Genomic DNA, 14854 nt, shown 5'->3' on the forward strand with positions numbered 1-14854 from the left:
AGCCTGTTGTGAGCATGTAACTCGTTTCATTCTGGATTCCCTCTGAGGGAAAAATTAATAGGTGAAGGTACTTCATTTAAATTTGCTCGAATAAAAAGAGGTAGCAGCAGTAAGATTCTTTCTGAAACCTTTAACTGCAACATATAATGTATTTGAAAGTGAAAATCACAACCAGTGTGGACTAGTGTGGACGCCGTCATATTTGGTTCTTAAACTAAGAACAAGCCAGACGTCATATGTTGGAGTCTGATCTGAGGCTTCACTGCGACTCAGCTTTAAGTGAGTCGTCTTTAAGAGGTGAACGCAGGTAAAGGTGAAGCTCAGCTGCTGTTACTTCCATCAGGATCCAGCTTAGAAACCAGGTCATCAAGTCCTGACTCTCGTCCAAGTGGAAGCAGACAATCATGGCTTTACGTCTCAGCAACAGCCGGTCACAGACACACACACACACACACACACACACACACACACACACACACACTAGCACACACTTAAACTACACTTTCCCAATGTAATAAAGATCTTATACTGAACTAACTAACTACCAGAGGAAACTTTGAATTCAAGCAAAAAGAGGCTTGGTGTAAAGGATTCCGGAAAGAGGTATTATGGCTCTAATACCATGTGAAGAAAAAAGTGTCTTAGGATAAGCTGTTCCAGGCATCTTCAGCTTTTAATGCCTATTGTGCATGATAAGCTAAAGCACTAAACCTATATCCTTGCATATCCCCGTCTTGATGACCAGGCAAATGAAAGGAATGGCAAATGCTCTTAGAAAAGGCTGCGCGTCATCTCCCTAGTTCCACTCACGCCATTTGACCCACGTCTCCTTGTGAGAGTTTTACCTTAAGGCTTCGGATGGAAACGAGGCAGAGCTGCAGAGTTTGGCCGCAGCTTTGGATCCAGATCCTGGAGGAAAGAAACGAGACTCAGTCAAGAGCTTGAATGAAAGAAATCCTTTTCTACCTTTTTTTTTATATTTCTCTTGCTTTCCACCGAGGCTAATATTATAAAATTAACATACGAACTAGTGATCCTGCATATTCACAAAACAACAGGTGTCACAGACGAGAATAAACTTCAGCCCATTCACAACTCTAATGAGACGCTTCACGTGGGCTCGTAACTATAGCTCATAACAGCGTGATTATCAAAATAATTTATAATGGCTGCTATTTTTGTCATAAGCTCCACACGTAATGACTATCATCAATCCACTGCAGCCACAGCATGTAGATCTGTGACAGAAACTTTACAGCTCACTGTGAGTCAGTTGACAAAAAAAGGTTTACTCAGAAAGTCCCGGTTCCCTGCTGACCGCTGACCCTCTAACTCTCGGGTCAGGGCAGCGTGTTGTAAAGTTGGATTCCAGTATATGAGACGGATCTTGTTACTGCTCCAGACACCTCGGACTTATTTTGGCCACTAAAGACGATGTGTCAACAGCACAGAACCATCCACACGACTGAGAGTGTAGGATGTAAAAGTCCCATGTGATCAGTGAGACATCAAGGTCAAGGCTTCAGTGACTGACCTGGTGAAATTGAAGGACATGTTAGGACAAGTCAAGTCAGGATTAGACATCCGAGAGGTCAGACATCTGAGTTGGAAGTCTCTGCACCATGGGTGTGATTCCCCATCACACGTTTGTCTTATGTTGGTAACGATCACATCCCAGAAGAAGACATGGCAATGATAACTCTCTTTTCATACTCTAAATCAATAAATTTCATAACCTTTAAAAGCAGCATCTCTTTTAAAAGCCAACGGGACCCTTGTGGAGGAGTGCGTTCACGTATCTGTCTGTTAATGACCTCACAAGTCTGACTCCTCGGTTGGAAAGCCCCTCGTGCAGAAGTCAACCCGGCTCTTCCTAGGAAACGCCTGCAGGTTGTCAACATAACAAGCAGCACCAGGCTCAGGGGTGGGTGGGGGGGCAGTGCCAGACGTCCCAAAGCGAGCGCACTGAGGAGAAGGATTTCTATAAATATTCAAGAGGTGCAAAATAGACGCCCTGAGTCAACAGGCCCCTTGCTTGCACACAATCTGTGTGGAAAGGGTTGATGGGGGAACAGGACCGGCCGTCTTCCACCTCAGGGGGCAGAGATACACCTTGAGGAGGATTTCAAGCACACTAAACATAGTCAAGGTAAAACAGCACAGAGAGACACACACAGTAGCATTCACCTGTTGAAAATACAGCACCAGATAAGTGGTATCACTACTAACCCATAGGCTACATTCATTCCAAGCAGCCTCTATGCTAACATCTAAACTCAGCAACCGAAATACAATCAAACCTTCTGTCCCAACTCATTAAAATGCAAAATCCTCAGGTGAATTAGTCAGGTATGATCAGAATGAGACATGTCCACAGCCTCCTAGTAAGTCTCCCTCTGCAATATGACTGAAATCCACCAATAATGGGTCTTTTAGCTCAGTAACAGCATGGACCAGGGAGTCTATAGAGATAGGGGCAGATAGGAAAGTCATCCTATAACCAAGCCTTCCCCTTCTACAGGCCTTACCTTGGCCACAGGGCTGGACATGGTTCACATGGTAACTAGAGATCCATGGGTTTCGAAACATGTTTAAGGAGGTGCACAGCAGACAGGCTCTCTGCTCGACTCCCCTCCGGTGTCACAGCAGTGGTGACGGCGTTGGACAGCAGGAGTTTCACCGGCGGAGGCGAGGGCTGCTAACGGCAAGAAGACAGGCTGGGATGAAAGTGGTGACACAAGCACACACACACACACGAGCACACACACACAGCCACAGTGCAGTGACTGCCCCGGCTACACAGCGAGCTACAGCCTGCACAGACTGGCTGTCAGACAGTGTGTGTGTGTCAGTGGAGTGGACGGTAGAGAGAGAGAGAGAGAGAGAGACAGCACAGCAGGGTGCTAAAGCAGCTCAGAGCCCTAATCAGATTACAGGCAGAAATTAGCCTTGATGATAAAAACTCTGGAACCGGATTGGAGGAGGGTGCCAGCAGGGCAGCAGGGCTGGTATGGGGTCCAGGGCGACTGGGAGTCAGACGGGATCCTTAAAGCACGCAAGCCGTCAGGTGGGCTTCAGTCAAGAGTGCAAGGAAAAGTCCAAAAACTGTATTTAATCAAAATATTACTATGGAGTTTTCGGATAGTTTGGCTGTGAAATCTTACTTTTTCTGTTTTTTTAATGTGTCCATCCATCAATCTATTATCTTTACAGCCCTTCATTTGAGGGTCGCGGGGGGCTGGAGCCAAACCGAGCCGACAGTGAGCAAGAGGCGGAACATCCTGGACAGGTCATCAGGGGATCACAAGAGCAAACAACCTTTCACAATCACGTTTACACCTACAGTCAATTTGGAGTCTCAAATCAACCTAATCCCAATCTGCATGGTTTTGGACTTTGGGGAGAAGTCCGAGTTCCAGGAGAAAACCCATGGAGACACGGGGAGAAACATCACCAACTGGAATCCAAACCAGGAACCTTCTAGCTCTGGAAGCATGGGGGTCCGAAGATTGTAAAAATTCAGGTTACCCCTGGAAATACAATTCTTTATAGTTGTAAGGATTTAACTTACATCCTTGACTTGATGCCAGTTTAGATAGAATACTCTGTTCAACGGTTAAATATCACATCATGAGCAAGTCTTTTTCTGCTCCACATCTGAGCAGGTGGAAAACAATTAAAACCTACTGAGAAAATGGTGAATTTTTGTTTGTACATTTTAATTTTATGCTCGAAATGCAAAAGGCGAAGCAAAGTCTTCCTCTAATTTTCATTCTTTTGCATGACCCCAATATTCCTCTGTGAGAAGAGCACATTCCACTCCTGTGGGTCTTCTGTTCATGTCCCTCTGAAATCTTCAACTTCAAATTGGAGATTGACAACTACAAATATTAAAAAAATAACCTGAAATCACAAAGACACTGCTGGTCAAAATATTCACAGTAACATAGCCTCCTCTTCTGTTCATGACAGCGGTAATGAAACTTGAGTGCACACACCCCAACACAAACAAGCTCTTAAGAGATTGACAACAAAAGGAGATATTTCAGTCCACAATGAAAGGAAACAGGTTATATTTCTAAATATAATATTAGATTATATATAATATGCATGGATGTGCAAAGTGCATTTTGTTGCAGGATAAAGTATTTAGTGAACTGCATTGCAGAAGTAACTCCGGCTCTTTAATCTCGTTACAAACTGTCTTGCCTGCACGTTAACTCACCTCCTCTGTGTGATGCTTATTCTCCCTTTCACACACAAACCCCCCCCAGCACCTTCCCTGGTCTGCCCACATTGCCTGTAGACGCCCCTAATAAGGCAACATGTGTTGTGAGTGGCTGCCTGAGGGAGCGAGGTCACCCTGTCAGCCGCCGGCCTGTTTACCAGGGACCGTCTCTTGTTTTCCTTCTCACTCCCTCTCCTTCCCCAGATTTGTCACCCTCACCATCCGTCTCCTTCTCTCTCCTCTGACCCTTCCTGCTCCTTCCGATCAGTCCTCCTCATTCCTCAACTCCTTTTCACTTTCTCTTATTGCTTGTTTTTCTTTATCTCCATGTTTCCTATCATGTTTCCTCTTCTCTTGTTTGCCAATTCAAAAACAACAACAACAACAACAACAACTCATGATACATCCTCAGTCACTTGCTCTCCATCTGATCTCTGTCGCCCTGAAGGTTTTCTTAGTTGAAAACTTTACTGGCATCACAAATAACACTTCCAAGTCAGAACACTGAGGTGGACTCTGAACACAGAGTCGTTGACAACAAGTTGCAGCCTACCTCCTTAATGTAAAAGTCATTTGCAATTAAGCAGTTTAATTTAAACCCCTTCATCAGTCTTTAAATTATTAAATAGGAAAAATATCTTGATAAAACAGACACCTTTAGAATGTAGGATAAGTATTTTTCTATTAGTTGATCTGTTAATGAACCACGCCTGCAGCCTCATCTCCTGAACCCAGTGAATCTCTCTGTGAGAGGATGAATTGGTTTTTCTGATTTCAATGTTTCCACCCAGTAGATATCTGGGACCACCTGCTCTCTGATTTCATGAGGTCAGAGAGAGGTGATTTATAGAAATGTGAAACTCAACGCAACGGTATAATCTTGCAACACAGTCAGTGTACAAAACAGGCCACAAAACTCAACACCCAGGAAAACATGTAAACACCACGAGATGAGGCCTCAACAAACCGCCGGGTGACTCAGCATCAGAGCATCTCGCAGCAAATCTCTAAGATGTGAAGCTCAGAATCAAACTTCATTCTCTGTGGAGGACATCGCTTGTTTCAGTTTGTCGTCTTTATACATACTGAGATTTACTGGGTTGAGTAGAATAACTGAAGTTCAGCCACGAACGTCTGTTTCAATTTCACAAGCTCCACAGCCGTGATGTTAACTCACAAAACTCCCGACCATCCTTGGTGCTGAACTTGCTAACCACATGCAAACAGTAGATTTGTCTCAGTGATGAAGGAGCCACAGACACACATGCACTGGTGTCAACACATGCAGAAGAAGTGTATGATTGAAACTCCCTCTCTCTCTCTCTCTCACTCACACACAGCAGACCAGGAACCTTCATCCTCCCTCCTTTTCTTAAACATTTACTCTGGCATTCCATCTTTAGATCCGCATCTGCATTCCTCTCCGTTGCCTTGCATCAACTCTGCCGGACACTCGGCACAGAAACCTGCCTCCTCTGCTCTTATATGGATATCGATGAGCACCGAGCCACCGAGGGGAGTCACTGAAGAAGTTCTCCAGCTCTTAGGCCAGAGCAGGAGACAGGGAGGGAAATGGGGGTGAGAGACAAAGACAGATTGGGAGCTGGAGGATTTGGCTGCACTTTCTGAAAAGCTACATCGTCCAGGAACATCTTCAGGTTATGTAACTGGACTCAAGACCAGACAAAAGTATAAGTTAACTGTGTCCCAGTGGAGCAGAGGTCATTTCTACACGTTTTTTCCAAAGAACTAATATCACCAAACCGAGCACTTTCTTTAAATGTCTTATCACATGTGTGCTTGGGACATTATCACCATTATGACTCAGCTGAATCCTCCTGCAACCACATCACTTCATACTGTGCTATACATGTACAATGTTAACCGTTTATGATGTAACTTGAACTGACTCTATTTCATTTCTTCTGAAATATCAAAAAAAAATCCAGAAACATTGCCAATAACGAAAATACTACAAACACGCTATGAAGCAAATGTTGATTGCAAAAGTAATGGCTACTGAAAAACGCCCCCATCTACATTTAGATTGGTTCCTTACAAGCATCAATTTCACAATAGCATTCTATCCAGCACCATTAAACTAAGCATTCGTAGAAAAAGAATATGGGTTCCATTTAGTCCTGTGTTACGTGTGTGGTTGTTTTCCTGTGTCTCCCCTCTCATTCTCTGCAGGTCTCACACCATTGGCTGTTCCTCCACCATCGTCCAACCCCCTGTCCAATCTGGGAGCTGTCTGTTGGCCAATTAGTGTCGTCAGGCCTTGATAACTTGCACCTGTTTTGTCTCCATTGAGAGAGGCCATTGTCTGCCTGTGTGTGGGCTGTGTGGAGCTGTTGCCTTTTGTTTGTGAGATGCCACCGGGGTTTAGGTGAATAGGTAAGACACCCTTGGGTTTACACTGCCATCACGTAGACCATACTCTGTTATCACATCAGGTTAGGAGCGGGGCCACCCTCTGTATGTATTAGCTAGGTTGTATGTGTGCACTAGTTAGTTGTCACTTTATCTTGTTTTCTTTGCTTTGGCTCCGCTTATAGTTCCCTATTCCCCTTGGCGGATCGCTGGCTAAATAAAACACACTTACTGATCCAGTTTGCTGTTGTGCCCTGTTTTGTTGTTCTCCGAGTCAGCCTAACAGTAACATGTGTTATGGTTCCCCTACTCCCCCCCTAGACGTAGCAAGCTAACATCCTGGAGCCGTAACATATTTGGGGGCTCATCCGGGATCCTCATTGTAGGACTCCACGTCGGGCTGGCTTAGAGGTGTTCGATGCAGGTGTGCACATAGTGTAGCTGGTTTGTGTGTATAAGATAGGCAGTAGTTGTTTTTGTAGGGCTCGTTATGGAGGCTTTTGATTTGGGTGTCTTTTTGGCTGATCCGTCTATGGATCGAATTGACAGATGCCGGAAGGCTGATTTATATGCCATAGCGGCTCATTTTGAGTTTCCAGTTCAGGGGACCCTGCTCAAAGCGAGACTTAAGGAGTGTGTCGTGGATATGCTGGTGGGCAAGGAGGTGCTTGGTGTGAATGCGGCTTCTCCTTGTAGTGATGATAGGGAGGACATGCAGGCTGGGGCAGAGGCTAAGCCACCCGCTACCTTACCACGCTTTAATCCGTTGTCACCTACTTTATTAATGTCGTCTCAGGACGCCCGTCTGAAAGTAAGGTTGGCCCGCTTGCAAATGGAGGCTGAGCGTGGAGAGAGGCAAGCTGAGCGTGAGCACCATCTGGAGATCCGACGGATTGAGGCAGAGAAGGAGGTGAAACTACGGAGGTTGGAATTGGAGGCTGCAAGTGCAGCACGTTCACCCCAAACCACCCTCTCTTCTCCACTAGCTAGCTCATTTTGCACATTGGATGTGACTAAACAAATGGCGTTGGTTCCGCAGTTCCGGGAATCGGAAATCGATTCTTATTTTGGTGTGTTTGAACGCATCGCAGTTTCTATGCAGTGGCCTAAAGAGGTGTGGCCCCTCTTGCTTCAGTGTAAACTAACTGGTAAAGCTCAGGAGGTGTTGGCGTCCATTTCGTTGGCGGACAGTCTAGATTACGAAATTGTTAAAACCACTGTTCTTCGTGCGTATGAGTTAGTACCTGAGGCATATAGACAAAAATTTAGGAGTTGCAAAAAGTCTCCTGATCGTACTTTCATGGAGTTTGCTCGAGAGAAGGCCACCTTGTTTGATCGGTGGTGCACCGCCACTAAAACTACAGATTTTTCCTCTCTTCGAGAATTAGTCCTGCTGGAGGAATTCAAGAATAGTGTATCAGAACGTATAGTAACATACTTGAATGAGCAAAAAGTGGTGTCAATGTCCCAGGCAGCTGTATTAGCGGACGAGTTTGTACTCACCCACAAGCCCGCTCATTCGTTCTCTACCTCTCCAACCACTCAGTTTCGCAGGTCAGTTTCGCTACCTTTACGTTCTAGGGAGGAACGGGAGTGTTATTATTGTCATGAATTTGGCCATTTAATTGCTGACTGTCAGCTTCGTATGAGAAATCATCCACCGCCCGTTCAACAACAAAAGGGGGTTGGGTTGATAAGTACAGTTTCTCGCTCTGTGGCAGTTATGCCGAATGTGTGCATTTCTGACCTTCCTGACCCCAGCTACAAACCATTCATTTTGAGTGGTCTTGTGTCACTGACCGGTGATCCAAAGGAACAGCAAAAGGTTCAGATTCTCCGTGACACTGGGGCGGCCCAGTCGTTTATCCTCTCTGATGCAGTGCCATTGTCAGGTGATTCATTCTGTGGTTCCAGTGTTTTGGTTCAGGGCATAGAGATGGGATTTGTGCCAGTCCCCTTGCACCTGATACATTTAAAATGTGATTTAGTCAGTGGAATTTTCAAAGTCGGGGTATGTCATAACCTGCCGGTAAAAGGCGTTCAGTTTATCATGGGCAATGATATTGCTGGAGGCAGAGTGCTGCCTATGTTGGAGGTATTGGACTGTCCCGAAGCTAACGCTGAGGATGAGTTAGCCGAGAGATTCCCTGGGATTTTTCCGGTGGGGGCTGTTACACGGGCGCAGTCCCGACCATTGAGTAATGTGGTTGACCTGTCTGACTCCTTTCTTGTCCCAGTGGGGGACGTAAATGAGGTTACTGGTTCTACCTCTGTGCCCCCTCCACAGCCTGATAAGAACAGTGCCGTTGAGAGTGCTGGCCTTAGTCTCGACCCATTGCCTCTACCGATAACTCGTGATAAGCTGGTTGCTATGCAAAAGATAGATTCTACACTGGAGCAGTGTTATGGGAAGGCTGTTACTCCGGGTGGGGATATCGACGGTAAGGTGGGTTACTTCCTAGATAATGCTCTTCTCATGCGTAAGTGGACTTCATCTCTTGATTCAGAACGTGACTGGAGTGTGATCTATCAGATTGTAGTGCCTGTTGCATATCGACAGGATATTCTATCACTTGCTCATAGTCACGTATGGTCTGGTCATTTAGGTATCACGAAAACCTATGACAGGATTCTAAGGCACTTCTTTTGGCCTGGACTGAAACGTGATGTAGCTGCATTCTGTCGTACTTGTCATACCTGTCAGGTCACAGGAAAACCAAACCAGGTTATTCCACCCGCTCCTCTCTGTCCGATACCCGCGTTAGGTGAGCCTTTTGAGCACGTGTTAGTTGATTGTGTTGGCCCATTGCCTAAGTCTAAGACTGGTAACCAGTTTTTATTGACGATTATGTGTGTTGCTACACGGTATCCTGAGGCTATTCCCCTTCGGAAAATCACTGCTCAGGCAGTGGTCAAGGCTTTGGTTAAGTTTTCTCGACGTTTGGGCTCCCGAAAGTGGTGCAAACTGATCAAGGAAGTAATTTCCTTTCTAACCTTTTTGAGCAGGTGCTGACATCTTTGTCTATTACACACAGAGTTTCCAGTGCCTACCACCCTGAGTCTCAGGGTGCTCTCGAACGTTGGCACCAAACGCTTAAATCCATACTGCGAAAGTACTGTCTCGAGACCGGGAGAGACTGGGATGAGGGTGTTCCTTTTGCCTTGTTTGCGGTTCGTGAGATCGTTCAGGAGTCCTTAGGGTTTAGTCCGGCTGACCTTGTTTTTGGACATACGGTACGCGGCCCTCTCAGAGTTCTGAAAGACCAGCTTATCTCGGGTAGTGCTTCTTCTCAAAATGTGTTAACTTATGTGAGCCGGTTCCGTGAACGGTTGCACAGTGCCTGTGCCCTCGCTAGGGAAGCTCTGTCCGCCTCACAGAAGCGGATGAAGCGTCACTTTGATGAGAAGGCTGTCCCACGTTCACTGCAGACGGGTGACCAGGTTCTAGTTCTGCTTCCCATTCCCGGATCCTCCCTCTCTGCCCGTTTCTCCGGTCCTTATTGTGTGGGACGGAAGTTGAGTGACACAGATTATGTTATACAGACCCCAGATCGGAGGCGCAAGACAAGAGTTTGCCATGTTAACATGCTTAAGTTGTATCATGCAAAAGTTACTCCTCCTGAGGACTCCGTAGAAGGGTCTACGGGTCCCACAGTCAAGTCTGCCGTTCCAGCTGTATTGGTTCCAGGCTCCTACCAGGTTCCTGAGGGTGACGAGGATGGATTGGAGTTGCGGAGTGCTCCTCAACAGACCCCTCGGTTGTTGAACTCTCGGATGCTGTCATCTCTGGACTCGCATCTGGCCTATCTGGATGAGGAACGTAGGGCTGACATGGTAGCCCTAATACGTGGGTTCCCTTGTCTGTTCGGTGATGTTCCTTCCCTGACCAACGTTTTGAAGCATGATATAGATGTGGGAGGTGCAGCACCTATCAAGCAGCATCCATACCGCATTAACGCTACGAAAAGGTTGATCATGTTGCAGGAGGTGTCTTATTTAGTAGAGAATAGTCTGGCGTCTTCGAGCTCTAGTCCTTGGAGTTCACCATGCCTCTTGGTACCCAAGCCTGATGGCACGTTCCGTTTCTGTACGGATTATAGGAAGGTGAACGCAGTCACGGTTCCTGACTCGTACCCGTTGCCGCGTATTGATGATTGTGTGGACACCATTGGGTCTGCCCGGTATGTGACAAAGCTGGATCTGTTAAAGGGATATTGGCAAGTCCCACTTACTGCTCGTGCTTCGGAGATCTCCGCATTTGTCACTCCAGACAAGTTTCAGCAGTACTCAGTGATGGCGTTTGGGATGCGGAATGCACCTGCCACTTTCCAGCGCTTAGTGAATAGTGTTTTAGCTGACGTCCCACACTGTGCTGCTTACCTCGATGATGTAGTTGTGTATTCGTCTGATTGGGCTGCTCATGTAGATACCTTGACAACAGTGTTCCAGCGTTTGGCGAGGGCTTCCTTGACGCTGAATTTGGCAAAATGTGAGTTTGGTAGGGCTACCGTTACTTACCTTGGTAAACAGGTTGGGGGTGGTGAGGTGCGCCCCGTGGAGGCTAGGGTGACTGCTATCACTGCCTTCCCAGTGCCCATCACCCGGCGTGAGCTGCGCCGCTTCTTGGGTATGGCTGGGTATTATCGTGGGTTCTGTAGGAATTTTTCCTCTGTTGTCGCCCCTCTGACTAGTCTGCTGAGCCCCTTGGTCCCGTTTGCGTGGTCTCCAGATTGCCAACACGCTTTTGTTTCTGTTAAGACTCTGCTATGTAGTACCCCTGTTCTGGTGGCTCCTGACTTTGAGAAGCCATTCAAGATGGAGGTAGACGCATGCAATGTAGGTGCCGGTGCCGTTCTTATCCAGGAGGATTCCAACGGGCTGGACCATCCGGTCTGCTACTTCTCACGGAAGTTCAATGAGTGCCAGACACGGTACTCTACTATTGAGCAGGAAGCTCTGGCTTTGCTGATGGCACTCCAGTTTTTTGAAGTTTATTTGGGATCGAGTTCTAGGCCAATTGTGGTCTACACGGATCACAATCCGCTGGTTTTTCTCCACCGGATGTATAATCAGAACCAGCGCCTCATGCGGTGGGCGCTGATTGTGCAGGGGTACAACCTGGTGATTCGTCACAAGAAGGGCTCCGAGAATATGTGTGCGGATGCCCTTTCTCGTGTGTGATGTTTGCTCTTATGGGTGGGGGTGTTACGTGTGTGGTTGTTTTCCTGTGTCTCCCCTCTCATTCTCTGCAGGTCTCACACCATTGGCTGTTCCTCCACCATCGTCCAACCCCCTGTCCAATCTGGGAGCTGTCTGTTGGCCAATTAGTGTCGTCAGGCCTTGATAACTTGCACCTGTTTTGTCTCCATTGAGAGAGGCCATTGTCTGCCTGTGTGTGGGCTGTGTGGAGCTGTTGCCTTTTGTTTGTGAGATGCCACCGGGGTTTAGGTGAATAGGTAAGACACCCTTGGGTTTACACTGCCATCACGTAGACCATACTCTGTTATCACATCAGGTTAGGAGCGGGGCCACCCTCTGTATGTATTAGCTAGGTTGTATGTGTGCACTAGTTAGTTGTCACTTTATCTTGTTTTCTTTGCTTTGGCTCCGCTTATAGTTCCCTATTCCCCTTGGCGGATCGCTGGCTAAATAAAACACACTTACTGATCCAGTTTGCTGTTGTGCCCTGTTTTGTTGTTCTCCGAGTCAGCCTAACAGTAACATGTGTTATGGTTCCCCTACTCCCCCCCTAGACGTAGCAAGCTAACATCCTGGAGCCGAAACATCCTGAAAGGAAAAGCGTCTGTCACAGTGCAACCAAGAAGCTATCGTGGCTTTACCCAGGTAGTGGAAAGCAAAGATGGTGAAATAACCACAGTAATTACGGGTCCACTGGCCCACTGATGCAGAATCCCATCAAAACCAATGTTTTCCTTGTGTGCTGCTGGTTAGTTTGCAGGATTACGCAAACAATTACTCAACCACATATTCTTTCACCCTCTTTAACATTGCACAGGGTGTTTGGATTTGTGGAGTTATATAGATTTATGTTATAGTGAGTAACTGTGAACATTCTAGAGGTTAGGTCCAATCTGTGATTTCAGTATCATCAGTGATTTGTGCCACATATAATCCAAACAGCAATCACATATTGAAAAAGAAGGCAGCATGTTTCCAGGCCAGTGGGAGCCTGAGTTCTGCCTTCTGACATACAAGGTGCTGACGGAAACAGATGGTGGAGACAATAAAAGATGGTGCTCTAGGAATAACAAGTGCATGACACATCCACAAGACACACAGCCGGTTCTTTGAACTAAATCTCTGCCCCTCCACCTACAAAAAAATCATTATGATCTCTGATAATAGAAGGACTAAAAGAGAGAGCAGTAACTCTATGTTTCAGTTTTGGCTACAGTCAAAAAGTGCTCTTATCTTCTACAAGGGAATCAGAACTTAAACTATTTTGTATAAAAACGTAGAGGTGCAACGAAGAGGACAAAGCAAAACGTGCATTTCTGCATTTAAATCACAACCATCAATTGAATAGACTTGTCACATGGGTGATAATGTGAGTAAGACTGTAGATATGCAGATGAATAGAATCAAGTGGCAGCGGCTCAACAATGAGGCCAGTCAGTAAACCTGTCTGTTCAAACTGACGGGTGCAGCAGGTGCTGACCACCAAGCAACTGCTGCGCGTATTCACACACACAACCCTGTCTCCCTCTCTCACACACACATACACACACACACACACACACAAACACACACACACACACACACTGGTAAAACAAAACTGTGGAGAAACGACGCCTGTCCCGAGCTGGAACAACACACCAGCTCCAGACACACAGCCGATAGATCAGCTGCACACACATGCCAACATACAGCCATAATCTGGAGCTTGGAATGCTAATACCCATGTGGTTACTTGAGACGGCACAGAACATGAAGGGGGAGTGGGGGGGGGTCTCAGCTGGGACTTTACATTCAGTGAGGTACTGCTGAGTTTCAACGTTTTGCCTTCTTCTACCAGGAAGTTTGCCAAAAGATGAAAACAATGACACCTGAGAGGATTTGATCTCTACACTGAGAAATCCAGAAGGAGAGTTGCACAGGAGAAAATACCTTTTCTGAGATTCTGCAGCAATGTTACTGAACAAGGATAAAGGCAATTGTGTTCCAAGGAACCTATGCAATGGTTTTAAGGCCAAGGCTACCAAATCAGTGAGGCTATTAAATCCCTTATTATATTTCCATCGTGGCAGATATCAAATTATATCATATTGCTAACGTGTGAAGCTAAAACAGTCTCTTAGTTTAGAATACACAGCATTTATGCTTTATTGCTGACATAATATATATATTATCATGAATGAGGTTAAACTGGGCAACAGAAAAACAATACTTACAATTCTTTAAGTCCAATAATACAGGACTGAAAGAGTCGTTCTGCAGGTGAAGTCCATGTTTCTTTTTGTTGAGAGCTCAGGCGAATGAAACCAAACAAAAGGTTTCACTGGAACCTTGTTCGGGGGGGGGTTAGGTAAACCCAACAAATGATCCAAAGTCATCCACCATGAAGCAGGTCCAACCTCAGCAGCCGACAGATATAGCCTGGTGCTTTCCCACCAGCTCCCCTGCACCAGGGTCAAATAAATGAGTCCAAGAACAGCCGAGTAAAGAAGAAAGAGAAGCAGGGAGAGAGAGAGAGGGCGAGAGAGGGAGAGGGAGTAGGGTATGCAGGAGAGACTGAGGTGAAACTGGGGTGAAAGTCAGAAAAAAAATGGAGAAGAGGTGTGCTACTGCAGGCTGATTCTCCTAATACCTCTACAGCAAGTGCTTCTTCAAACTATTCCATGAGTCAGGACTGTGGTTTCCCCCTGAACGTCCATTTCTTGATGAAGAGGTTTGGGATCCTTGTCTGACAGAGTGTGGTCTGACGCTGAGAGGCGACACAACACAGCTTCCAAAGGGTTTGGGGCGTGCGGGCCAAAACCGGCGTGGTAACCTCATCCCAGAGCAGCCATGTAAGGACTGAAGAGAGCAGCCTGGATAGAGGGGCATCGGCCATAAATAGACAGGAAGCGTCAGGCTCCCGGTGCACAGGGATCGAATCAGCTGTTAAAACTACAATCCAGCAGCATGGTGGGATCCAGACGCTGCCGGGGGTCCGACACCACAACACAGGGTCTGACAGCACAGAGAGGGACCTCGGTTATAGAGCCTTTAGTAGTGAGGCATTCTTCCTTA

At 46.5% G+C, this 14854-nt stretch overlaps 1 protein-coding gene across 1 annotated transcript in view; it reads right to left on the reverse strand.

The window, feature by feature from the left end:
* The window catches only part of LOC133018366 (supervillin-like), a 29946-nt gene extending 27357 nt beyond the window's left edge, over positions 1 to 2589 (reverse strand). Inside the window, exons 1-3 of the mRNA XM_061084722.1 lie at positions 2520 to 2589; positions 2301 to 2312; positions 846 to 894 (exon numbers count right to left, since the gene is read on the reverse strand). Of these exons, the coding sequence (XP_060940705.1) occupies positions 846 to 894; positions 2301 to 2312; positions 2520 to 2589 (131 nt within the window). The remainder of the gene's footprint in view (positions 1 to 845; positions 895 to 2300; positions 2313 to 2519) is intronic.
* Positions 2590 to 14854: the final 12265 nt, after the last annotated feature.

Source organism: Limanda limanda, chromosome 13 (genome assembly GCF_963576545.1).
Source record: "Limanda limanda chromosome 13, fLimLim1.1, whole genome shotgun sequence".
In the NCBI taxonomy this organism is placed as follows: domain Eukaryota; kingdom Metazoa; phylum Chordata; class Actinopteri; order Pleuronectiformes; family Pleuronectidae; genus Limanda; species Limanda limanda.